This window comes from Cololabis saira, chromosome 12, assembly GCF_033807715.1.
Source record: "Cololabis saira isolate AMF1-May2022 chromosome 12, fColSai1.1, whole genome shotgun sequence".
NCBI lineage: Eukaryota > Metazoa > Chordata > Actinopteri > Beloniformes > Belonidae > Cololabis > Cololabis saira.
In genome coordinates, this window is record NC_084598.1 from 34,784,795 (window position 1) to 34,809,981 (window position 25,187).

General features: G+C 41.5%; 1 protein-coding gene across 2 annotated transcripts in view; it reads right to left on the reverse strand.

Annotated features, from left to right (window-relative positions):
- The window catches only part of mtcl2 (microtubule crosslinking factor 2), a 123,775-nt gene extending 99,578 nt beyond the window's left edge, over positions 1 to 24,197 (reverse strand). For both annotated transcript variants that reach the window (XM_061736691.1, XM_061736690.1), the window contains exons 1-3: positions 23,037 to 24,197; positions 16,880 to 16,981; positions 15,871 to 15,993 (exon numbers count right to left, since the gene is read on the reverse strand). In XM_061736691.1, coding sequence (XP_061592675.1) covers positions 15,871 to 15,993; positions 16,880 to 16,981; positions 23,037 to 23,891 — 1,080 coding nt within the window. In that variant the 5' untranslated portion in view covers positions 23,892 to 24,197. The remainder of the gene's footprint in view (positions 1 to 15,870; positions 15,994 to 16,879; positions 16,982 to 23,036) is intronic.
- Between the last annotated feature and the right edge of the window lie 990 nt (positions 24,198 to 25,187).

Sequence of the window (25,187 nt, forward strand, 5' to 3'; positions counted from 1 at the left end):
TTTTGTATATTTCTGGTTTCAAACACCCAAAAAAGGCAAAGGAAGGAAATGAAACAAACACTCAGAATTCTGGTTTATGATGCAAACAGCACAGCAACAAAACTGTTTACATAGTAGTAGCTTTGTCCACGCGAGCTCCTGTGTGCTCTGCACCCTTGTTAAGCATACGGTAATTATTATACTTAAATACTGAAAACAGATGGAACCAACCAGTTCTCTGATGCAGGGATCCCTGACCTTTGTCTGTCATTATAATGACAATATTCATACAGGGCTGGTTTTTTCTCTCTTTTTCTCATCTTGAATTGATCATATCTATTAAAAATATTAAAATGAATATATCAACTATATTTAAGCAACTGTATAACAATACATTTTCTTTAGTTTAAGAAAAACAGTGACATTATAAAGAAATCCTCAGATTTTTCTTCTTTCAGCTTGTCCTGTTTCCTTCTTTATCTTCTGTTTTCTCTTTGCATATTCTCTTTCATTACATCCAGAAATCTCTTCTTCGCTCTTTCACTTCTCCATCCCATGCATCCTTCTACCTTCGCTCTTTTTCATTGTCCAAACCACCTCAATCAAACCTCCGGCTTACGTACTTGTTCCCAAATCCCATCACTGTCGCTGCCAGAGAAAGCTTTAACATCTTCAGCTGTCCCTCCTCTTACTTGGTCAGTGCCACCTTCTCTCGACCACATCTAAGCAATAGCTCAGACTAATTTAACCTTTTCTTCTGTTTCACAGGATACTCAATTAAAAAATAAAATTCCCTCTTACAATCAACAAATGAGTTAATTGTGCAGTAAGTGACATCACAGGTCATGTGAGGTCATGTCGCAAACAAATAAGGACAAACTATTTCAGACAGAAAACTACATCTGATTTAACATATTTTATCGTATTTATATATATATATATATATATATATATATATATATATATATATATATATATATATATATATATATATATATATATATATATATATATATATATACATATACATATATATATAATTCAGCTTGATTTAAAATACATTTTTATTCTTCAAAATGTAGTATTAGATTTGTACAATAACACTTCGATGACTTCCAAGACTTTGTTTAGGAAGCACACCATCGCTCAATCAGACCTTAAATGCACTAAAACCTGATGAAACTCGATATTCTAAATATATTCTTTTACTACTCGGTGCAGGCTCACTAATTTCCTATTCAGTCCGTTTACAAGAAGTATTGTGTACTTCTCAAAGGATCAGTATTTAGCAGTGACAGAGCCGCACATTCATCATCTTCAGTTTGAAAATAAACAGCGCTGTGTGGCAAACTTTGGTTTCAGTGTGTCGGAGTCCTGACTAAAGTACATGTGTGTTACTTTGTGTAGGAGATTGGGTTTCCCATATCCTGCACGGAGACAATGAACATCCCCACAGTTCCGTTACGCGTAGGTGGCTGTCTGTGCCTTCATCTTCATCTTTTATGTCCCGCTTCTCATTTACAACACATCTCAAGTTTGCAATTGTGTAGATTTGCCGTTGCACCTGAATCTCATGTGTGTTTGTCTTTGTCTGTATGTGTGTGTGTCTGTGTCTGTATGTGTGTGTGTCTGTGTCTGTGTGTGTTTGAATCCTTGCCAGTGTGCAGCCGAGTCCCACAATGCCCCTCTGTGCTGCCCACTTTCACTCTCTCCAACAGCTCCCTGTGCTCCACCACGCTCCGATTCATGCTTTTTGTGTGTGTGTGTATGTGTGTGTGTATATGTGTGTGTATGTATGTTTTGTTTGTTTGTAGACAGGAGATTGTAGCTCCAGCTATACTGGACTGAGTGGTCAAATCTCTGACAATGCTCTGTTTCATTTCTCTGAGTTTTTGTTTTTTTGTTTTGGATTCCCCTTCATTCCATGTAGTTATCCGTTTCATTTGACCATCGCTCATCTTGTAATTATGGCATATCTGTCATCCTACAGGCATTAAAATACAGTACTGTTTGGATGAGGCCTATAAATCATAATATGTATTTATCTACTTCCATGCTAGTAAGTTCCCATACACTCCTCTGTCGACATAAACTGCATACTACTTTTTGTGTATTGGCGGTCTGTTAGCATAGTTGACAGCACAAAAATCTATAATATCTTTAAAACAAATAATTAAGCCCTCCTGAACCTTAAGGTAGCTAAAATTATGACAAAGTGATGTTCACGCCACTGCCTGCACGGCAGCTGTCACTCAAAAAACACAACATCCACACATACACATCCCTTATCATACATAAGTTTATGGCTTTCTGCCTGGACCTTGCCGGGGTGGAGGCCCAGGGGAAGACCCAGGACACGCGGGAGGGATTATATCCCCCGACTGGTCTGGGAAAGTCTCAGTGTTCCTTGGAAGAGCTGGGGGAGGTGTTCGGGGGGAAGGGAGGTCTGGGCTTTTCTGCTTAGGCTGATGACCCCTAGATCCAAACATGGATAAGTTAAGAGTTACTGAATGGATGTTGCAATCTCCCAAGGAATGCTGCCTTAGGTCTCAATGGGTTACTAGCATGTTTCCACCTAGTACAAGTTCCCCACTTCCCTCTTAAGCCTGAATTATGGTTCTGCGTCAAACCAACGCAGAGCACACGCCGCGTCCGTGATGCCGTCGTGAACCCCTTCGGACTTCTCCGTCACTCCATTTCATCGCGGTGCAGTACCCCCCGTGACCGCTAATTCGCGATCTTTTCCTGAATGGTTTATCCGACTTTTTCCGGTCACAGTGAATCAAAGAGATAAGGACAACTATTGTGCAAAAAAACAAAACAAAAAAAAAAAATCACACATACACGAAGAAAAGAGCACTGAAAGTTCACAACTGCTTCAAACCGGAAACCGGAAATGCGTTGCTTCCAAGCGAACCAATCACAGCCCTCTCGCCTGCATCGCCTCGACGCGTAGTTACAATTTTCGGGAGGTGCACGTCAGTGACGGCGTCAGTGACGGCGTCAGTGACGGCGTCAGTGACGGCGTCAGTGACGGCGTCAGTGACGGCGTCAGTGACGGCGTCGTTTTGACGCAGAACCATAACTTAAGCTTTAGGGGGAATCCCTAGATGGGTGACAAAGTGTCTGTACATGTGTGTAAGAGTTAAAGATAGACTTTGTCAAAGAGCGATACAGAATCAGCCGAGTGGGAAAGACGTGAAACCACAGAAGCTGGGAAAGTGAGGGGTTTGTGACTGGTCCTTCACCCACATGTGCCACACACACCAGCAGGCAAACAGCCACAGCCTTCTAATAGTGGCAGTCAGCGATCAAAAGGGGCTTTTTCCCCATTCACTTTGTGAGGCATGGTGTGTGTTTGATTGCAGTCAACAACCAGAGGATTCTTCCTCCTCTTATCCTCCTGTTTGCACTTGAACTGCCTGCATAAACTAACACACACACACACACACACACACACACACACACACACACAAACACACACACAGACACACAAAGAACTAGCTGCAGTTAAAACGGCTCTGATAAAGTCCACAGGGAGGGAAGTCGTGATAGAGATGACCGTTATGGAAACAAACAGCTGTGTGTGTGTGCGTGTGTGTGTGTGTGTGTGTGTGTGTGTGTGTGTGTGTGTGTGTGTGTGTGTGTGTGTGTGTGTGTGTGTGTGTGTGTGTGTGTGTGTGTGTGTGTGTGTGGGGGGCCCTTGATAAAACATTTTTTACAAAATGATGTTTTTCTCAGGCACTCCCTTATTGAGTGTAATGTAAAGATGAATCAAACGTGCTTTTTTAAAATGGTTTAAACGACTAGGAAGGCGGAGGTTTGCCCCGTACCGTGTAACCATGGCGGTTGGAGCAGATGCTCTCTTAATTAGCTGCCTCCCCTTATCACGACGATTGATGAGAAATTTGCAGTGGGGGTGGGTTTATAAAATGTTTTAAGCTTTTTAAAAAAGGGAGCATGCTGGGAAAAGGTTTCAGAACCAGCGGGTTCGGCAATATTAAAATAAAAGGCGCAATATTGAATGATTCCCTGATTATGGACCAATTGAATGCGTTGGAGCATCAAAATTTTAGCTTGGATGTCATAAATTAAAAAACAAAAGAGGGATGTCCGAGGTGCTGTTGTATTTCTGTGTTAAATAAACCCTGAAGAAATGTGTTAGAGAATATGGGAGTGAATATTCATGAGTGAATGGGTCATGGCTGAAAAGCCAAGTCAAAAGGAGATGGCGATATACTGTGGGAGAGGAAGTTACAGAATTATGGCCATTCAGAAGAGACTCCAGACCTTCAAAGTTGTCTTGTGTAAGAGTGGGCCATAGGGCTGGGCGATATATCGAGATCTTAATATATATATATCGATATATTTTCAAACTCGATATGGTACGAGACAATATCGTTTATATCGATTAAAAAATAAATATATATATTTTTTTTTAATATTTTTTTTTTATGATTTTGATATAGCTTATTTTGTGACCAATTGACTTGAAGGTTTTATTTGAGATTTGCACACATGTTTTGTTATTTGCACAACTGCCAACCTCAGTGGAAAAGTCTGCCTGTTACTGTCTACATTGTATTAATTGCACAGTGTATTTTAATTGAATTGTTATGCAGGAAAGGGACATTTGTTTTATTTTATTCAAGAAGCATTTTTATTCTATATATGCAGGCAGTTTATTTTTATTTCATTTGTTTTATACATTTTGATATTATGCAGACCCCTGTTAATAAAGGTACCTGTGTGACACATTTTTAAGGGTTTGCCTCAGAAAAAAATGAAGCTAACAGAGATGCTATGCTATAATGCTTTGGGGGAAACCCCAATTATGGCACAGAAAAAATATCGATATATATCGAGTATCGCCATTCAGCTAGAAAATATTGAGATATGACTTTTGGTCCATATCGCCCAGCCCTAGTGGGCCATTACTTCTGATATGTCTCTTAATCCTTCTTGAGTAACTCCCAACCTTTTGGAGGTATGAGGGGTGTGCTTTCAAGGCAGAAGTACCCTAAATAAGACAACAACATCTGCAAATAGCCATCTGGTGTCCACTTCCAAATGAGGCAGATATGTTGGAGAAATTAATTACCTCTTGCACCATTCGGTCGACATGAAGGAAAAGTTAGAGTGAGTCTGCAAACAGACTTTAAAGAGCTGACAATTATGTCTGATTCAGGGAAGTCAGACGCTGCAGGACATCTGGTGCTCAGCATTGTTGAGCGGCAGCTGCACTTCGAAACTATAGTTTATATTTAATCCAGCCGGCAGCCACCAACGTACAATTTACCACCTATCTCAGTGAAGCGTTCTTGCCCTAGGACACGTTTGGCACAGTTTAAATGCTAAGCAAGCTAATTTTTAATGTTTGATCTTTACCTTTCGAGTAATAATCTGATATGAATACTAATGTGAAGGTCTTGCAAAGTGTATGAAACACATACTAGACTGGTAAACATCCTCAGATCTTAAACCCGTCGACCTTTTGTGTAATAATGGAAACAGAAGCTAAAACCTGTAGCCGCCCAGTCTTCCAGTACAGAGGATTGAAAGGTTGCACATGCAAACTCGTATAGGTGCTGGACAACAAGGTTCATGCCTCGCTGGCTCGGAGCTGTTGTGACTCGGCATATTAGGCAGATGGTCACAGTGTTTAGGTTCAAATTTATATATTCATGAAGGAAGGCATTCTGCAAATTTAATTAGATCTATCTTCTTGGGAGATGTGGGTGGCAACAGCATGTTGCCAGGGGAAAACACCAGCTTTGCATTGCAACAGTGGTGACAGAGGAACCTGAAGCACCTGCTGAAAAATGCATTTGGTCCGACGTGGGAGGAAAGAGGCAAAGCTAAGACAAGCCTGTCGGTCCTGATGGCATCAGAAATAAGGACCTGGTACTAAAACTTTTACTGCATGCACTTAAAAGAAGAAAAAAAAACAACAATTCACTAGCCAAAGCCTTTTGTTCTTAAATGTAATTTGGTTGAAAGCATTGTGAATCATTCGTCCAGGGGATTACTGATGTTTTGTTTTCAAAGTCATGGATAATATGAACATTTTTATTGAACACGTTTTGGAACCACTGTTTTATCCACTTTGTTTTTATGTCCGTCTCGGAGTACTTCCCTTTGCATTATCCACCCTGTTATCTTCTAAAACATGAACACAATCATTTATACTGATGTCTAAAGCGACAGAAACAATTCTTCATCCTGTACTCTCATTTACACCAGCACTGCGGCTCAGTCTGTTTACCGCGTGACAAATACTGGCTTCATGTTGTGGCATGATGACTCAACTAAAAGTGAAAAGCATCTGATTATTTTTGATTTTATATTATTAAGTAAGTGGAAAAATATGCTTACGCAGTGTGGCCTCCTTTAGAATAATCGACTGCTTACGATACGGCTGAGGCCATCAGTTTACCGTGGAGGAGCGAATAACGCAGGGTCAGCTTGACGCGGCGCAGACGGAGAGAGACTATTTCTGAATCACACCAATGCTTCTTAGATCCATTACCAACATATATTATTTGTATATTTGTGTTTAGTTTAAATTTAATGGCCAAATTCCCACATTAAGGACCAGCTATATTAGAGCATCGACGTAATCGGTTATAAAAGATAAATTAAAGGCAGCCTTACCAATATGCAATTGCAGTCTGACCTACCACAGTACAATAACAGCCATCAAAAACCTGCTGGATGCTGCGATATTCAATTACCTGTGGCCAACCCTCTAGATGAAAGCCTGTTTCCATTGGTGGAGATCCGAGGTAGTGGTTCAGGGCGTAATTTGTTGACATGATTCAGAAACAGCCTCGCAGTGAGAATTTTCTGGAACTTTTACAGGATTGCAACATGTACCTGACCCTGGTTCAGGGACGTAGAGCAGTGGCTGATAGGAGGTTGGAGTTGAACTGACCGGATACCCTGTGGGATGGAAGTCAAGTTGCTCGCTTTTATTTTATTTTGGTGGTTGATAAACAGAGAAAGTGGTGCACTACTGCTATGGGGCGGTACTTTGCTAAGTCCGTAGGTCCTCTAGGCTCTGCCACCTGAAGTAGAGATGGCCGGAAGGCGCGAACAGACAATTCCAGCCGGCTACATTTTATCCCCGGCCCCTGCTAATGGAAACGCTCCATTGGTCTGCGTCCCACCTACACACCGGCTTCAGGTGGTTGGCGGGTGGAACAAGGGGGGAGGGTTCAATATTCTCCCCAACCGCTCCAAAAAGCAACAGATCATTGTGTTCTGCACACATATTTGGAATAGGATTTTACTTTGGATGCCCTTCCTGACACAAGGCTCCCTATTCATCCAGGCTTTGGACTGGCACCATAAGAATACCGGCTTGTGACCCCTTTAGTGAATGCGGCAAATCTGTCCTTGCTCTCAGTGAAGGTGGACAATTTTCTTCTCCCGCTCCCTCCCCTATCTGCCCTGCTTTTTCTCTCTGTCTTGTGTTGTCGTGTCAATCTATTTTGGAGGCTCTCTCTGTATATCTACCGAATTCTCCAACCATGGATCTGGTTAACTGGTCTCTCAACGCAATTGACCAAATTTCTCGACGAGAAGACTGGGCAGGGGGGAGCCCTCTTGCCCCAACGAAACGTTTCCCACCGGGTACATGATGGACTCATGGCAGAAGTGGAGGGTCGTGTGTCTGTCCATATTGTCAGTTGGTCGAGGATGTTGAAGACGTCTACATAACTGGATACTTGATAACAGGATTTCTGCTTTTTGGAGTTGGCGGGTACATGGCATATCGACAAATTCTAAAAACGTTGGCAGCTATTCTGGCCATTGTAAGGCTGCCTGGCGCATGTGATAGAATATGTCATGCTATCAACATTGTGTGAGCAAAATCGCCAACTGCATGCGATTTTTGAACAGAATTGCAGGCTTGCTGCGGTTTTCAAACTCATCGGTGGAGTGGAAAAGAACTTAGGCAGATGGAAAATGACTGGAGTCGGACCGACCCAAACAATTGTTGTTATTTGAATTGGCTCCCTTGGTAGGCCGGCTATCTCAATCGCTCCTGGATGTTATGCTAACAAGATGCTTTTCTCAGTAAGATGTTGTCTGTATGTGTTGGAAAAGCTTTTTTCCCCTTTAGTGTTATGCTTTTCTCACCTAATGAAAGGATGGCGCTGACCCATGGCTGCAGCCTCAGGCAACTATCTACCCATGTCTTATGTTGTTTGATTTTTTATTCTCTTTGGACAGGCTGTGCTGAAAGAATTTTTTGTTGTGCTGGAATGCTGGCTCAATGACAAAAAAAGAATCTTGAATTTTGAAATAAGGGGGCAGTTTTGGGTTCTGCCCAAATACACTTTGGCATATGAAAGGGATATCACTGCAGTAACCAACTCTACCAGCGACGCCGCAGGCCACCTCATTCTACTAAACCTAAAAGTTTAAATTGCATTTGGACCAGACCAGTTGGCTAAGGAACCAAGTTTTTTAATATGCAGTTTGATTTATAGTACCACCATACATTTTAAAGTTTAGAAAAATCTTTCTGTGCATGGTCAGCCTTTCGTTGCAGTTATAAAACAAATTCAATGGTTGTGCTTATCTCATTTCATCATACTGTAAAATGCAGCACAAAAAAATAAATCTCAAAACTGTAACAGAAGCATTAGCTTTATGTCTATAAATTAATGAATGACACATTTGTTAGTTCAGTGGCTACAAAGCAGGTCACAATTGTTTCTCATTGAGTGTCACTGTGCGACTGTTCTGTGTGTCTTACAGAAGCCTCTTGTTGTACGGGTTCATCACTGCTGATCCTGTGTGAGAGCTGTTATTATTTACAGTACTGGTGCAGTTGACCTTTTTCCGCATCCCTCCAACATTCTGGCCTTTAAGTACCCACTTAGAGGATGTTACATCATTGGTGGCGTGCTTCGCGTCTATATATAAAACCGACGTGAGAGACAGATAGAGCCATGGTGTGACAGCTGTTCCAGTTCAGACTGTGAACTTCTATCTTTGGAGGAAGGGACAAAGTCAGGCAGGGACGGGTGACAGTGGAAGAGAGTGTCAGAATGTGATGCATTCACACCATCTCTGGCACGTTGTTTGGCAGCCTGAAAAGTGTGATGTCACTGACGACATCGCCAAGCATCACTACATATCCAAAGGTGTATGTACAGAGCTTTAGTTCATAGTAGCAGCAGTGTTAACGTTATAGCAGGAGGCTACTTCATTGGGTTAAAACATATACTATTTTAATATTGTCTCTAAAAAATGAAACCTCAGCACATCTGACTCAAACCATCAATCTCTAATCTCTATAATGGCCTAAAAGAAGAAACTCATTTGAATACAAAATGTATAGTTATGTAGAAGAGTCTATGAAGAAATGAATTTATCATGAGTTTATCTTTTAAATGTTTGTGTTAGGTCTTTTTCAATACTGCATGTTATGTTATGTTTGTAAATTGTGGCTCTGTTTCATGTGTGATTGACAGGTAAATGGAGTGTATCTATAGAATTTTCTAATATGCCCGAACACTCAGTTTTTCAAATAAAAAAGCCACTTTCGGAAAAATCATATAGGGCTTTTGAATCCCACTATACACTGTTGTAAATGCAATTCTCAAGGCTTTTAGTCAATAATATAAATATGACATCATAGTTGCTACGTACATCTTTTATTATAGTCAACAGTACAGAAGTTTCATCATGGTGCGCTCATAAAAATGTCTTTCTGAAGTTTTAATCAGATTTAAAATAAAAAAATAAAAGAAGATTCTAAGAAATAATACGTTGTAATTCCTGATATGACTGGTTGAAGAAGTTGACCAAAAAACAACATAAAAATGAAGTTTAAAGGAGCATGAGGCTCCTTTTAAGAAATGTGAGTCTCTAGCGCCACCCTTCGCCACGACGGCCGTCGGGGGTACTGCAGCCAACAGCGAAGCCGGCACGGGAGAACAGGGAGAACGCGCATGCAGCTTCATGTGACGTCACATCCGCAGGACAGCGCGGGAAATTTGGGCCCAGAATTGCAGCACATTTTGCAGCACACAGCCTGTTCAAGGCAACGGAAAGATATACTAGAGGGCTCACTCTTTTTGGTTTGGAACGCTTCATCTGACATTATTACTAGAAAAATTAAAACGTATACAATTTTTTTTCATAAATCCAGCCTCAAGCTCCTTTAATAAATACATATTTTTCGGGACGGGATTTGAACCAGCAACAGCAGAAATACTGGTGTTTCAGAGAAACCAGGAACTGCTGACACTGCTGTAACACAAGTCAGACTTGTGCCAAATGACGTTACTGTATATCGCTGCCAAAAATCTACTGTTTGAATATAAACACTTTGTTGTTTGCCAAAGTATTTTTTATCTGAAATTAATCTTGTCTTCAAACAAGATTTGTGTCAGCACAAATAACATTGTAATGTCATGTTTACTCATAATACCAGCAAAGCTGTGTTGGTGCTGATAAATTACAGGGTAGGAGCCTCAAGTCACAAATAAACTGCAGACAGACGGAAACAAACCTTCTGTCAGCAGGGATGTAAAGTGTCACACTTGCTCGGAGGCAACACTGATTGCAGAGTGTATGACACATGTTGCAATGACACATGTTGGGATGCGTTTATGTGTGTGCACAGCAAGTCCATGAGACCCAAGGGAAAAATTACTTGAGCTACACACCGTAAATCGACTAAACTGAGCACAGTTTTATCTCCATCTGTCTCACACACAAAGTGTATTGCATGCAAATGAGGCTGGGATCTGGCCATGTTCAGGTTAATATACGAGATACTGCTGCTTCCTGCCAAATATCTTTGTGTGTGTGTGTTCTTGTGCTGCTAACTTTGTGAGGACAATGGTGAGTACAAGTCTTTTTGCTTATAGCTCTGAAAGTAGGAGGTGTTTACACAATCAAGCTCCTCATAGCTTATCATCTGCAATAAAAGAAGTATACATAAAGTAAATTATCTGCTTCATGAGAACCACGGCAGAGCCAGTATTGGAAACTGAGGGTCAGCCTTCAGCTGCTACCATAGACTGTTTACAAAGAACTGATTAAACTTCATCCACAGGTTTCCTGAAGAGTGTGTTGGAAGGCTACATTTCCATAAATCTGCATGGTGCCATATTGGCAGGAACTGACTCTACCAAAACTTGGTTAAGCCAACCCCCGCAGCCACAAGCACATTTGGTTGCTCTCACCCAACTGAATTGGCCTGGGACATGCATTTTATATTCAAAATAAATATATTTGCATATTTGAAATAAGAGTGATTATACTCTATTGCATTTAAATTCACAACTCATATCAAGTCCATCAAAACTGCTAAGCTAAGTTTCTAAAGTGACAACAGCTAGATGCTTATTATAATATTGAACATTACTGGACTCAATTGGTCGTTAAAAGGATTTTCACTGTATATGCTTGTTTCCCCTCCAAAGTGCCTTCAAATTATATTTGTATTAAATTAGTTCTTTGCAAATGAACTAAACTGAATTGAATAAGTGGATAGATTTAAGAGAATTAAAGTTTTAATTACCGAGATCGAGAAAAAGGATTGTATGGTTTAAGTCAAAATGCTGCATGCACTATACAAAAAGTGTTGACACTGCAAAGACCACAGATTCCCTGTAAATATTGTATAAAGCACCATTAAAGTGTCCATGTGTGTGTAAATATATATACAGACACAGACACACACATTTATAAATTATCGTCATTATTTTTTTAAAGACAACATTTAGTAGTGTCAGGCAGAAAGAAGAAGAAGAAGACCTAAGTATCAGTCACTAAAAGCGTTCCGGAGAAGTGATTGCATCTGGAAATACAGTGAATTACTGCTGTGATGACTTCATGAGAACGCCAACAACCATGTTCTTTATCTTTGCATGTGTGTGTGTGTGTGTGTGTGTGTGTGTGTGTGTGTGTGTGTGTGTGTGTGTGTGTGTGTGTGTGTGTGTGTCCAGATGTCTGAGGCCTGTGGGAATGAGAGCAGTGTGTGAGTGGGACAGGAAATGATGCTAGAAATTCTCATGGAGATTGTGATGGCTGTGGAGACACACACACACACACACACACACACACACACACACACACACACACACACACACAAAGGGCTGTTGCAAAGTCACATGTAAGCAACAGAACTACAAGATGTGTAGATTGACAGAGCATGTGATTTGCCTAAGGAGATGTGTTTTGCCACGTGACAAACATCTGCACAATGAGATCATGTTTTTATGATCATTTCATGATCATTACTTTCAGCTAGTCACTCTTTTTTACCAATAAAAAAACAGTCCCTGTCAATACCCCCCACCCTCCCACCCTAAAGAAGCAAAAAGTCCATGCGAACTATGAGATGGACTGACAGAGAGAATCGGCGCCTGCGTGGGGACATTTGCTGATTAGTTTGCATTTGCGTGAGTCACCACATCTCGGACCTAAAGCACCAACACTAGTTAAGCCACTTATGCCTGGAAAGCAGCTCAGGGCAGAGCGGCTCAGCAAGGTAAAGTCACATGGGACCATGAGATGCAAAACGGGTGTGTCCCTCAAAACCATTAGCTGAAGTCAGCACTGCATTTTGTATTTACACAAAATAATCAACCAAATGTGAGGCAAATAAGGACATGTAATGTTTTTCTTTCACTTACCGACTCAGTAACCAACAGCATCACCAATCTACTCCAGTTTCTCTTAAATTTTCAGCAAAAATTATTTTATATTCCAATTTAGGTATTTTTATTTCTAAAATCTGTTTAAATAAATTCAATGTCAGCTCCTTTACATATATACTTATATTTCAGAGTTTGCACATTCTCTCCAGACACTCCGGCTTCCTCCAACAGTCCAAATACATGTGTGTCCAGGTTGATTGACATTTCTAAATTGCCCATAGATGTGTGTGCGTGAGCGTGAATAGTAGTTTGTCTGTTGCTTGCGGGGTTGCGTCAGGAAGGTCATCTGGCGTAAAATTGGGCCAAATCGATGTGCGGACTATTATCCGCTGTGGCGACCCCTCTGCTCAGAGGGATTAAGTCAAAATGATTGATGACGATGATTTATATTTCAACAAAAAGTGAATGCAAAAAGCCTTATAAGTATAATAAATGGCGAATATGATCCTCCTTTCACAATATTTCTGCACCTATTACAGTGTTTAACAGCTTAAGTCAGTGGTTCCAAACAGGAGACGTCCTTACTGATAAGATTCGGTTTCCTGAATTCCTCTTTATGACAATGTTGATTAAAATAATTACATTTACAAGTACTCGAATAGTTATCCACAACCCATCCCACTTCCTAAACCCAATACTGGTGGCAGTATTCTATCTTTCCTTGCTAATATAAAAGGCTGTAGCTACATTTGTTTGAAAGAAAATCTTTCAATAAAATGTGACGAAGCATCATACGGGACAAACTTTGTCATTTAAGGAGTCACTTCAACCTTTTTTTCCTCCAGCATCTCTAGAAACAAATGTAATTTTAGTATTTCTTGAGTCCATATGTTCAGGGGAAGAACCAAGTGTGAAATTGTTGCACTGAACTCCACATTGTGTCAGTATTTGTAGTATTTATCACAAATAATGCAACAAACTATTTAACTTATTCAAATTCTATGGACCTGTTTTTATTAATGTCCCATTGTCCGCTGAATTCCTCTCTCTGTTAATTCAGATACAGAACCAGGGTAACTGCAGAGGACGTTTCCACGGTAACTGCTGAGTATTGAGACTCACCTAGAAAGATGCTGACGAGGAGCTGAAAACCATGAAAAGCATATTTACCTTTCACCTTTATGTCGTACTGTAAAATATGGTGAAGCATTATCAGTTTTCACTGTGTAGTCAAGTTTTTTAAACAAGAAAGAGCCTATCGATTTGGAACAGATGAGGCTCTCAGCAGTTCGGGAACTGGCACTAGGTCTTTATGTGTGAATGACTCAGACTCAAAAACACTCAATGATGCCGACGCATTACCCATCAGGTAATCCCTCTTTGACAGAGAAAGGGACCAGCATGTGCCAACCCATTCTTTTACCCATGTTCTTTGTCTTTAATATTTTTTCATTTGTCTTATGAGGAAAATCCAAACACAAACAGTTGCATCCTTCCCTCCATTTTCAAGTAATCAATAGCTTTTCGCACGTCTTTGTGCTTCATTTTCCTGCATGTTTTATTGCTAAAATGTGGTTTTAAGATACCAGTCACGTGACAGAGTCACCGCCGGGTCCTCCAGCATCAGACACTCCGATGACGATCAATTATCACCAAAAGACTGGAATACAAAACGCAACGGAATTACGACCCTACAACCACAACAATCACGTAGTGTCAAGCTACTGTAGCTTCAACAGAGCTCACTGTGGACGTACTTGGCTTTTCTGGAAAAAAATCAATGAATGTAGCGCTTTAGGTAATTAACAAGACTGTGTTAGAAACTACAGAATTTATTAGCTAACCATTTCCACACAAGGGTGCGTGGAGCACAACAGAGTATTGTGAACAGATGGATAATTTGGCTTTTTTCCCCTCCAACTTCACAGAAAAGTTGGAGAGTTTCCCAAAAAGTTGGACGTATTCGTGTAATGCAGCTTTTCCGCAATGAGGAATCCACAACTTTTCCAGCTGCAGCAGCAGTACTGCTCAGCAGCTCTTAATCATGCTTCTGCTGCTATTAGACTGATTTTCCAGCACAGCTGAGTCACGGTAGAATCACGGTAGAGTCACAGCGGGGAGCGAGTGAGTGTTTGTTGTTGTAAAGCAAATGATGAAGAGCTACGTCAAACGGAGGAGTGACTACAGCAGAAGAGGAGCTTAGCAAAGGCTTAAGGCACTCACACGAGCAGAGACACGGACCAGCGTGGCGTAACCTGACCTGCTGCCAAGAAGACGCAATCACAATCCCAATCATTCGTACTACTTTTCCCATTCAAACTTTGCATTTCTGTTTTTCTTTCTTGCATCCTCACATCTCCTTTTCTCTCTTTGTCCCAGAGCAAAATGAGCTACTAACTTCAATCCAACCATCATAACCAAATACAATGTTTATCCTCAGTTTCAGTTTCAATGTTTAGCATTTATAGTGCATCTTCTTTAGTTCCCTCCCTCCTTCATCCTCCCACTTTCATTGGCTGATTTGAATTTTCAAACAGCAGCCGTAGCCTTTTCCCCCAACCCCCTTTCAGTCTCAGCACACATGCACCCTCGGTACACAGAGAATGTGCACTCATCCTTTGCCTTCCCCTTCTCCATCCGTACTTCCGTCCTCCCTTCCTCCAAAAAAACAGCCAGATGGTGAGACGGCAGCTGAGAGACAGACAGCGGCAGCAGGCGGAAAGCCCTCGGAGGGTGATATCACAGTCTCACTCTGACACTCTCTCCCTCTGAGTGTGTATAAAGGCCTCATTGTGTCCTCCTCGACATGGAAAATGTTGGAGGAATGCTGCAAATTTAACAGAGAGCGAGCCACGCTGCAGGGTCAGCGGGACAAAACACACTAAAAAGCTCTACCCGGCCGTCGGTGTACTTGTCCAGAACGGTAATTCATCAAGGATTCCTGAGGTGACTTGCAGGACCGCTGCATGTGCGTAATACAAAGGACGTCTGCTTTATCTGTATCTGGGTCTTTGGGAGTTTAATCTATCGCTTGTGGGTTTATTGAGTGACCAAATGACAACTCTCTATGAATTTGGGGTCAAACTAAGGCCCAAATAAGAAATTCAAACAAATTGGGGGAATAACGTGACATCATCACCTGTAACACAATCCCAGGCCAGTGAAGTAAAACACACACAGCCTTGCTCTTTGCATTTGCTGCTGTGGGAAGCCATTCTCTTACTTTGCATTAAGCTGCAGATTTCCATCTGAACGCACTTACCTTTACGTCTTGCTCCAGGGTGCGTATCAGTTCTCCATCCACCTGCCCCGTCTGGGCCACTCGGATGGAGCGCCGCTCTGCTTTCCTCAGCCGGTACTGCAGGATGCGGCAGGTCTTGTTTGCCTGAGAACGAGTAACGGTGTCAGTAGACGCAGAAGTTTGTCACTGTTGTGTTTCATCTCACGTCAGACGACCCAGAAGATAATAACACATAGGAATTCTTCGTTTCCAGAATCCGTGTTATTTCCAGCCTCTGTTTGGCCTTGCGTTAAAAGTGCTTGTAAGAGGCATCTGCAGGTTTTAGAATGTGCCGTGGCCAGCATGCCGTTGCTGGGGGCAACGCCGTGCCAGTGACAGTTTAATAGCATTCATAACTTAGGCTGCTACAGTCACTGGAAAAAGAACTTACTGAGAGCTTAGTGGACGATAAAAGATGGGCTTTCTCTTTAGGTGTGAAAAGTGAAAATATGGCAGAAGTGAAACTATAGAAGTCAAAAAATGACAAATCTTTGTACTTGATTTGTTACCTTGTCAACCCTTTCAACTCAGAAAAATAGACTCCATCCTTTCACGGTTAACAATAATCGATATGGTAACAGCCAAAAGGTGAAACTAGATGCTTCAGGAGGATCGTATAACACGGCGTTTCTCTTCTCCTTCTCTGCCTGCTCAGCATGTAGACCTACCGTTGTCCTTTGAATGGATGTGCTCCTTTATATTAAAGCTATCTACCCGAAGCTTCAATGCTTTCCACCACTTACAAGTTGATTTGGATTTGCTAAATGACTTAATCTACTGTATCTTTTCAATTATCAAATATGTTGGTGCAGCAATGGCCATCTTTTATATCGTTTATAGATGCTCAGCTAATGTGCTGGGCTAAAGTTGCTTAGTCATACAGCCCCCCTGGCTATGCATAGCACAAATAAGATTAAAACAAGATGGTTCATAAATGAGAGGAGAGCTTCAGGAAATGTCCCTTGGCGTATCAATCTGTCTGCATTTGTACCTGCTCCAGCTGTTGTCGCAGTTCCTGCAGCTGGTAAACATCGTCCTCCATGTACATATCCCTCATCTCCAGCATCTCAGACCTCAGCTCCTCCATCTCATCCTGGAGAAAGAGAAATGAGAAAGACTTTAGAATTGCATGTGGCACGAGGATCAATTAAGAACTCTACAGAAAATGCAAATAAAGAGGCAACAAATAAACACTCAAATGACAATTTTACAATCATAGTTCCATCAATCTTGTCTTCCATCATTATCACTTCATTTTCTTTTTCCTGATTCTCGATGCTCTTGAATACTCTGTAATGTTGGGAATAAGGGGTCTTCAATGTCAGGGACATCACAATGGTGCTCGTAGGAGTAATATGATATTATTGCTTTTTTTTTGCCACTTCCATCTAGTGAGGTCAAAGGTCAGATTATAGCTATTAGTTCACATAACAGGAAACTGTTAAATGTTCCATGAGGGACATTAAGTCCTGGCATCGGCGGACATTCACAGACATTGAAAGAAAATTCCAACAGTCAGAAAGAGAATTCAAAGCAGATCTTTGCAAATCTTGTAGATCTGCAATAAACGCTGGAGAATCACCCAGAACAACTGATTTAATGTTGATATCCACCTCTCTTTTAGACAAATGGAGATGAAATATTCATTTCAACCTCTCAGCATATATTGCATCATCCCTTTATCAACCATTTACGGTGCAGCTTTTTCTCTTTTTCTTCTTTTTTTTCTTCTTTGAAATCAGTGTGGGTGTCTGCAATGGCATTATTAATCATAAGAAGATGTCTGAATCACACATCTTTATAGGACAGCCAGAGACGTGTCGCACAAGGTCGCGTTTCCAAGAAAAGAAGAGTGTAAGCGAATGTCTCTGCATATGAGTGTCTGTGTGTAATAAGTAACCTAAAAGCAAGAGGCGGTAGTAGAAGTAGCAGTTGTAGTAGTAGAGCACTCATAATTTACTACGGCGGAGAATGTGGGTCATCTACTGCAGCAACAACACGCTCCTGGGATGTGTGCATACTGTATGTGTGCATGGAATAAGAAAGCAAATTGAGGGGTAACTGAGTGCAGGCAGGGCGTGTCAGCTGTCAGGGATTAACCTGGACCATCTAAGCCTGTGTGTTTGGAAGTTGTCTTATAAATAAAGAGATAATGATTTGTTAAAGGAGCTGAAACAAGGCAGGGCTCATCCCACTGCCAACCACTGCAAATCTGCAACAGAGGAGGAAAAGTGGAAGTGCTGAAAAAATTCCACTGAAGATGGGAAAAGAAAGGAGAAAAATAATGGAAGAAAAGCACACATAAAATGACATAGGAAAAGAAAATAATGGAAAATGCATTTAAATGCATTTAAAAACAACACCAAATAGTGAGAAAGTAGCAAACAGTGAGGGCTTGGGACGGTAGAATCACAAGTTAATGTGGTGAGAAACTGAGAGGGACAGAGTTACTCTGCTGACCTGCTTTTCCCTGCTAACTAGGGACGGAGAGGAAGAAAGACAGTCATGTGAGCATCCAGCCAGCCAGGAGAAGAAATCAGCCAATCAGCTGTCATGTGAGCAGGGTAGATGGGTTAAGCTAAAAAAACTGGAGTGCACACACATCTGCTCTGATAACAGTCCTCTTTCTGCCTTCTTTTTTCAATCTGTTCTGCAAGTTTCTAAAAAGCTGAACTCAAACTCTTGAAGTTTTCCCAGTTAATTCAAACGTTGTAGCTGCATCTGTTAGTAAACCCAATTTCAATGGCAGAACAGTATCTTGCCATTTTATTTTTATCCGTTTATTTAAAATTTTTAAACGAACGTTTCGACCATAAGAGTTCAGTGGCTTCTTAAATGTCAGTGAACAGTTTCCTGTTAATGTTGACTGATTTGGCATTTTGTTCATTATATTCTTTGAGTAGTGAAGCATTTTGCATGAAAGGGTAAGGTAATAATCAGCAAGTCCAAGTGTTCATGAAAGTAATGAAGTGCAGCTCACAGTGATGGTTAGGCACACAGGAACTGTTTTATTTAAAGTGTGGGGGAGTTTGTTGCTGTGGTTGCTGTTTTCAGTGAGAGACAACAGCAACTAAAGATGTCATTGTTAAGTCTACTTCCAGGTACCAAAAAAAAAAACGTTTGGCCCAAACTTTGACATATCTGTGGTTTTATTTAGCCCACATTTGCCTTTTGAGGTGGGTGTGGCCCCTTAAAATTTGCCACGTACCTACCGGACATCGCCCAAGTCTTCATTTTCTTTGGCCCTCCCAACACTGGCCATATCCCACGCCAGCTAGCTTGTGAAATCTGGGCCACATCTGGCTGACACTAAACACACTGGAACCCAAGTTTTTGGCAAGTCCAGCCTAGTATTTGAACTTTGGGACACATCTGGCTCACATAGCATTTGCCAGTGTCATACCTGGGCCAGATGTGCCAACAGTAACGCAGACATGCTATCTGGGCTGAAAACGTTTGTTTTCAAACATCACTTTTGGTCATTACAACAAACTAGCAATCTCCATACATCAGCGGTGACTACATTCTTATTTAAAACATTCTAAAATATTAACAATGCTTGATGACATACAGTAATCTTGTTGGTTATTACCGTGAGGTCGTATGTTTATGAGTGCATCCATATTCAGTGTGTTCTCCATTGCATAATGCTGACTGATAATGTTGGGAAAATGTTATACCCTATAGACAAATAAGAAGCTGTAGCAGACTGTTAGCTCGGCTTAATGAGACCCAGGGACGAGATGGAAAGAGGTTCCCACGCTTTGTCCAAAGGAAAAAGCACCAACCAGCATTTCTTAAGCTCAAACCATTACCATTTTCTGTCTTTTTTGTTTAATAGTTGCTCTGTTTTACGAAGGGTGTTTTTATTTTAGATAGGTCCAGGCCCCCATCTAATAATCTGAAATTGTAGTCATAGGACAGCCATTCCTAAAATATTAGGCTCGCTCTAAGAAGCCATGTGAAGCTAAGTGATGATTAAATTAATTGTTGAACTTTACTGAATTGTTGAATTGTTTGAATTGTTAAAGCCACTTTAAGGGGGTGAATTGATGGAAAAGAGTGATGAAAAGTGTGTTAAAACGGGCTGCTGGGTGGTACAGTGGTTAAAGCAAGCGGCCCATGTGCTGAGGCTACAGTCCTGCTGCAGCGGTCGCAGGTTTGAGTCCCGGCCTGCGGCCTGCGGCCCTTTGCTGCATGTCATCTCCATTCTCTGACTCTCTATCTAACCTCTTCTTGTCTACAGTTCAAATAAAGGCCACCAGAGCCACAAAATCTTTAAAAAAAAATACCAAAGTGATGTTTGAAGATCGCCAAGTGATCGTCGCGTTTTAGCTGAAGAAAAGCATGAACACATGTCAGTTTCAGCTGGACTTTATGCACAACGCGGAACATTTGAACACATTTTCTACGGAGACGTTTAAGCTTACAATTTTGGGAGATTTCAACAGCAGCTGGTGCGTTTGAATTAAATGGAAACTGCAGCTGAAGCAGATTATAAACGCAGAATATGAGACGGTGGATGACAGAAAAACAGGAGAAAAGTTAAACAGATGTGAAACAGGAGGAATAGAATAGAATAGAATAGGAATAACCTGAACATGAGTTGTGGGTGGTGAAGAGAAGAAACTAAGAATAAGAACTAAGACAGAAGCCAGGGAGTCAGACACCTGAACAGTAAGCTGTTTTGATCCTCAGATAACAGACCAGGTGTGCCACACAGCTGCAACAACAGAGGGACAGATTTACTTCACTGCAAAGCCTCCCAAGAAGCTTTCTTGTTTGCCCAGAGACGTAGCTCTATAGAAATCCTACCCCAGCTCTATTCAGGGCAACATGTAAGGGCTACAACCTGGACACGAGTCCACCACAGGCCCACTTATAGATAAATAACCAAAAAGACACGTCGCCTCCCATGAGCAATTTAGAGTTAAACTAACGCACATGTTTTGGGACAGGATAAACCGGTCCAATTCACTTTCTCACATTTTTTTCAATGTGCCGCCAGCAGTTGAACCAAAGATGCACCTGTTGTGTTGGAGTGAGGCTTACATCACCACATCATACCACCTGCTGCAGCGGAATCTCACTTACTATGATCGCCAAATCGATTCCCTTCAAAGTACGCGTTTACTGGAACAAAGACAGGATTCCAACGGCATCTTCGAGCTCAAGCTGCAGACCAAACCACGGTCCTATTTGGTCTGAGATTCATTTAGCCACATTTATTCAACAGTGTAAACACAATAAATGAACCATAACTGCGGAAATATGTTTGTCTTCTTGGTTAAAAACTAATTGCAGGCCTTCATGTTGGGTTTTTTTCCTGGGTGGGGGGGGGGGGCAAGTTGCTATAACAGTTTTCTACATTGCTGATTTTTTTCCCCCATTATCAATTGGCCTAATATTAATCATTACTTAATAATTGTAAGAAGTTTATTCTTTAGCCCACTGCGACATCTTCATGGATCTTTTTACTACCAGTTGAGTCAGGTTAAGGGAAGAACTCCAGTTACTTTGCTAGTTAACACGACTGAAGTGGACGTTTACAATTACTATAATCACAATTATTCATTTTATTTAAGTGCAGTTTGGTTTGAGGTTGTGAAGTTTGTAGAAGAATATAGTGGCGGACGAAACAGTTAGGAAAGTTGCATTAAGCAAGACTCAGAACAGCTCAGTGAGACGCAAAAAACCCCCAGCAGATACGCACGAACTTCTAATCAGCCACCATCTCCAATCAATCTCTGACAATTATTTGCTTGTCCGGTCAGAGCCAGTGAGTGCTTCAGGACATGCTCTCAAATTGATCCTTATCTTAATCAATCAGGCTCAACACAGGCTTGACCGCTGCATATGCATATTTCTTACCGCCTGCACATCAGCATACAGAAGGAATTGAGAGTTCCTCTCTTTATTTTCAGATCTTTGTACCCAACCTCACTGTGCATTAAAAGCACTTGAGATAATGTAATACAGTCCTGATCTCGACTGTTTTGGATAATTTTCCATTTGTGTTTGAAAATAAGACACATATGATAATTTGGACTTTCAAATTCACATTTCACTGGCCAAAAAGAACTCCAAGCAGACAATTACAGGATCAACAACCGTGGGAAAGTATCAGCAAAGCCGCATGAGGCCAGTGTCACTGCAGTGTTTGACAACATTCTCACTTCCAAGCAAGGAAAACACAAGTGGGAATACCAACTACCTATCTAATTCTGTTAAAGATCCATGAAAAAGCCAACAAAATCTATTACAATTGTTTCCTCCTTAGGAAATGTACCATTGTTTGGCTACAAGGGAGCATGTAAAGCATTTGGCAATGCTTGGTCTTGCACCACTAAGGGTGTTCACAACATCATCATGCTTGTAGTGAGGAGACTTGGAGGGCGTCCAGAGGAATACACAAGTCAGGATGATCCAGTGAATAAAACAGACACATTAGTTTTAGGTGTTGATAATCCCTCTTTTCCTGTTGGAGAATGTGGTCTCACAGAGGCAAAAAAGGGTCAGCTTTACACTGCAAAAACTCAAAATCTTACCAGGAATATTTGTCTTATTTCTAGTTAAAATGTCTTAATTTTTATTTAAAAAAAATCTCATTACACTTAAAACAAGAGTCATTACCAGAAAAATAACTTTTTATTTGACAATTTTCACCTGTTTCAAGTAAATTTTCACTTGAAATAAGTTGAAAAATCTGCCAGTGGGACAAGATTTATCTTCTCATTACAAGCAAAAAAATCTTGTTCTACTGGCAGATTTTTCTACATATTTTAAGTGAAAATATACTTGAAACACGTTGTTTTTTCCAGTGATGAGTGTTGTTTTAAGTGTAATAAGATTTTCTTGACTAAAAATGAGACATTTTAACTAGAAATGTTGTTTTTGCTTGTAATGTGAAGATAAATCTTGTGGCAGATTTTTCTACTTATTTCAAGTAAAAAATTACTTGAAACAGGTGAAAATTGTCAAATAACAAGTTATCTTTCTGGTAATGACTCTTGTTTTAAGTGTAATGAGATTTTCTTGACTAAAAATGAGACATTTAAACTAGAAATAAGAAATATTCTTGTTTTGTTTTGAGTTTTTGCAGTGTAGAAACACATTCAAATGTGAGACTTGAGGAAATGTATACTTACTTTGAGGTAATCATTCTCAGATCTCAGCTCTTCTATCTCCCTGACAAACTCTTCGTGCATGCTGTCCATGAACTCCTCGGTGAGGTCTGAGAAAGCCAGGGAAGTGCTGGCGGGCACCCGGCTGTCCACCGAGGTGGCGGAGCGCTCGTCGCCGGGGGACAGGCTCCCTTCCCCGGGCTCTGCTCCTGGGGCGAGCCGGTCCTTGCCGGAGGAGGAGCCGCAGCAGCCGCTGCTCTTCCCGAGCGGCTTGTCCGCCTCGGCCCCGCCGCCGCGGCTGCTCCTGGACTCGGCGTCGCTGCTCACGGCGTCCGTGGAGAGCTTGTTCTCCTCGGACGCGCAGTCCGACAGCTCGGAGCTGCTGTCGGTCGGGGAGAGCTTCCCCGGCGCGCAGCCGGAGTCCCTGGACACATCATCGGATCCGATGCTTGCGTCCGACACCTTCCTGCGCCCTGCAGGGGTTTTCCCCGCCTTGGCTGCAGCGGAGGTCCTGGGGACGGAGCTCTTCCCCCCGGGTTTGGTACCAGGGCTCCCCGCGGGGCTGCGCCGGGACATGCGGCCGCCCAGGTGGATGGAGCCGGGCTTTACGCTCAGCGCCGGGGCGCCGATTCCCCCCCGGATCTTAGTGAGGGACCACCCGGGCACATCCTTGGGTCTGGCCGGGGAAGGGGCCCGGTTGATCTTCTTTTTTTCCCCGGGAGGAGGCTGAGCGGGGGGCGGCTGCTGCGAGCCCTCCGTCCCGCCGCCGCTGTCCATCTTCTGCCGGAGATGGTGATGGAGTCTCCGGTCTCTGGGCGAGGCGAAGGCGCGCTGAGTCGGAGGGTTGCTGTGGACATCAACCTCCTTTGTTTTTGTCATTCATCCCCTTTTGGCACATGCACAGCACGAGGGAAGGTGGAAAACGAGAAGTTGGAAGTGTGGTGTGTGTGTGAGTGGGGGGAGAAAAACAACTGCAGAGCAACACAAAAGGAGGAGATCTCTTCCTTCTGCAGCAATGAAATCCTGCAGCGCAACAGGGCGAAACGGGGAAAAGCAGAGCTCAGAGCCTGAGAAAAAAAGCGACACAGATGTAATCCAGGTTTCCAGTGTTTGCAGATATTTCTTGCTTTGTTATGTCCCTGCTCTCTCCTCTGCTCTTGCGCGCAGTGACCGGCTCCTGCTCAGGCGGACTGTGGCTGAATGAGAGCAGGGAAGGCGGTGTGGATCTCTCCGCCCAGATACTGGGATGTCTCTCTGGAGGAGACTCACTTCACTTCTGCAGCTCTCTGCCGCCACCGTGACAAGACACGAGAAGAACACGAGGAGAAGCAAACAAGAAGCAACTACTGCGGTAAAGTGTCATTTGTCATTGGCAGCAGTCATCATCTCGAGGACGAATAAACTCCATCTCCCTAAAACTGCTTTATAATATATTGATGTTTGTTTTTTGTCCCCCACCGATTTTTGCTCATATCTTTCAATCAACTTTAGTTCTAATCAAAACGACCAAATATTGAATAACTTTAATTATCAATCAATCAATCAAATTTATTTATATAGCACCTTTCATCCAGGTACATGAAATACAAGGTGCTTTGACATTTTGATTGAAAAATAAGCATAATAAACAAATGAATAAAAACTGGGAGACCAAAAAATAAAAACTGGGAGACCAATGCACCCTGACATACAATATAGAATATATAAAATTTATAAAAAGATAAAAGTTCAAGGATTAAGGCTAAAAAATAATCAGTCCACAACAATAAAAAATAATAAAAACATTATAAGAGATAGATAAATACATAAATAAAACAGATACCTTTAAAAAATGTTAAACAGAATAAAACTATAAAATGTGATGCTACATAAAAGCCAGACCGAAGAGATGAGTTTTTAGTCTACGTTTAAAAATGTAACCCTTTAATGCCTGTTTGATCACATTATGTCATCTTTTTAATATAAAGTCGCATTGAGTCCAGTTAAAAATCCACAGGATTTGATCTCAGCTATTTCACAATATAAACTTGCATTCGTTTTGAAAACATAATAATGGAATTTGTTGTTTTTACAGTTTAGATTGTATTTTTTTCCCATTATTGGCTTATGCATGGAACACTTGTCATTTCTTAAGGATAAAACCATTAAAGGCAAGGCAAGTTTATTTGTATAGAA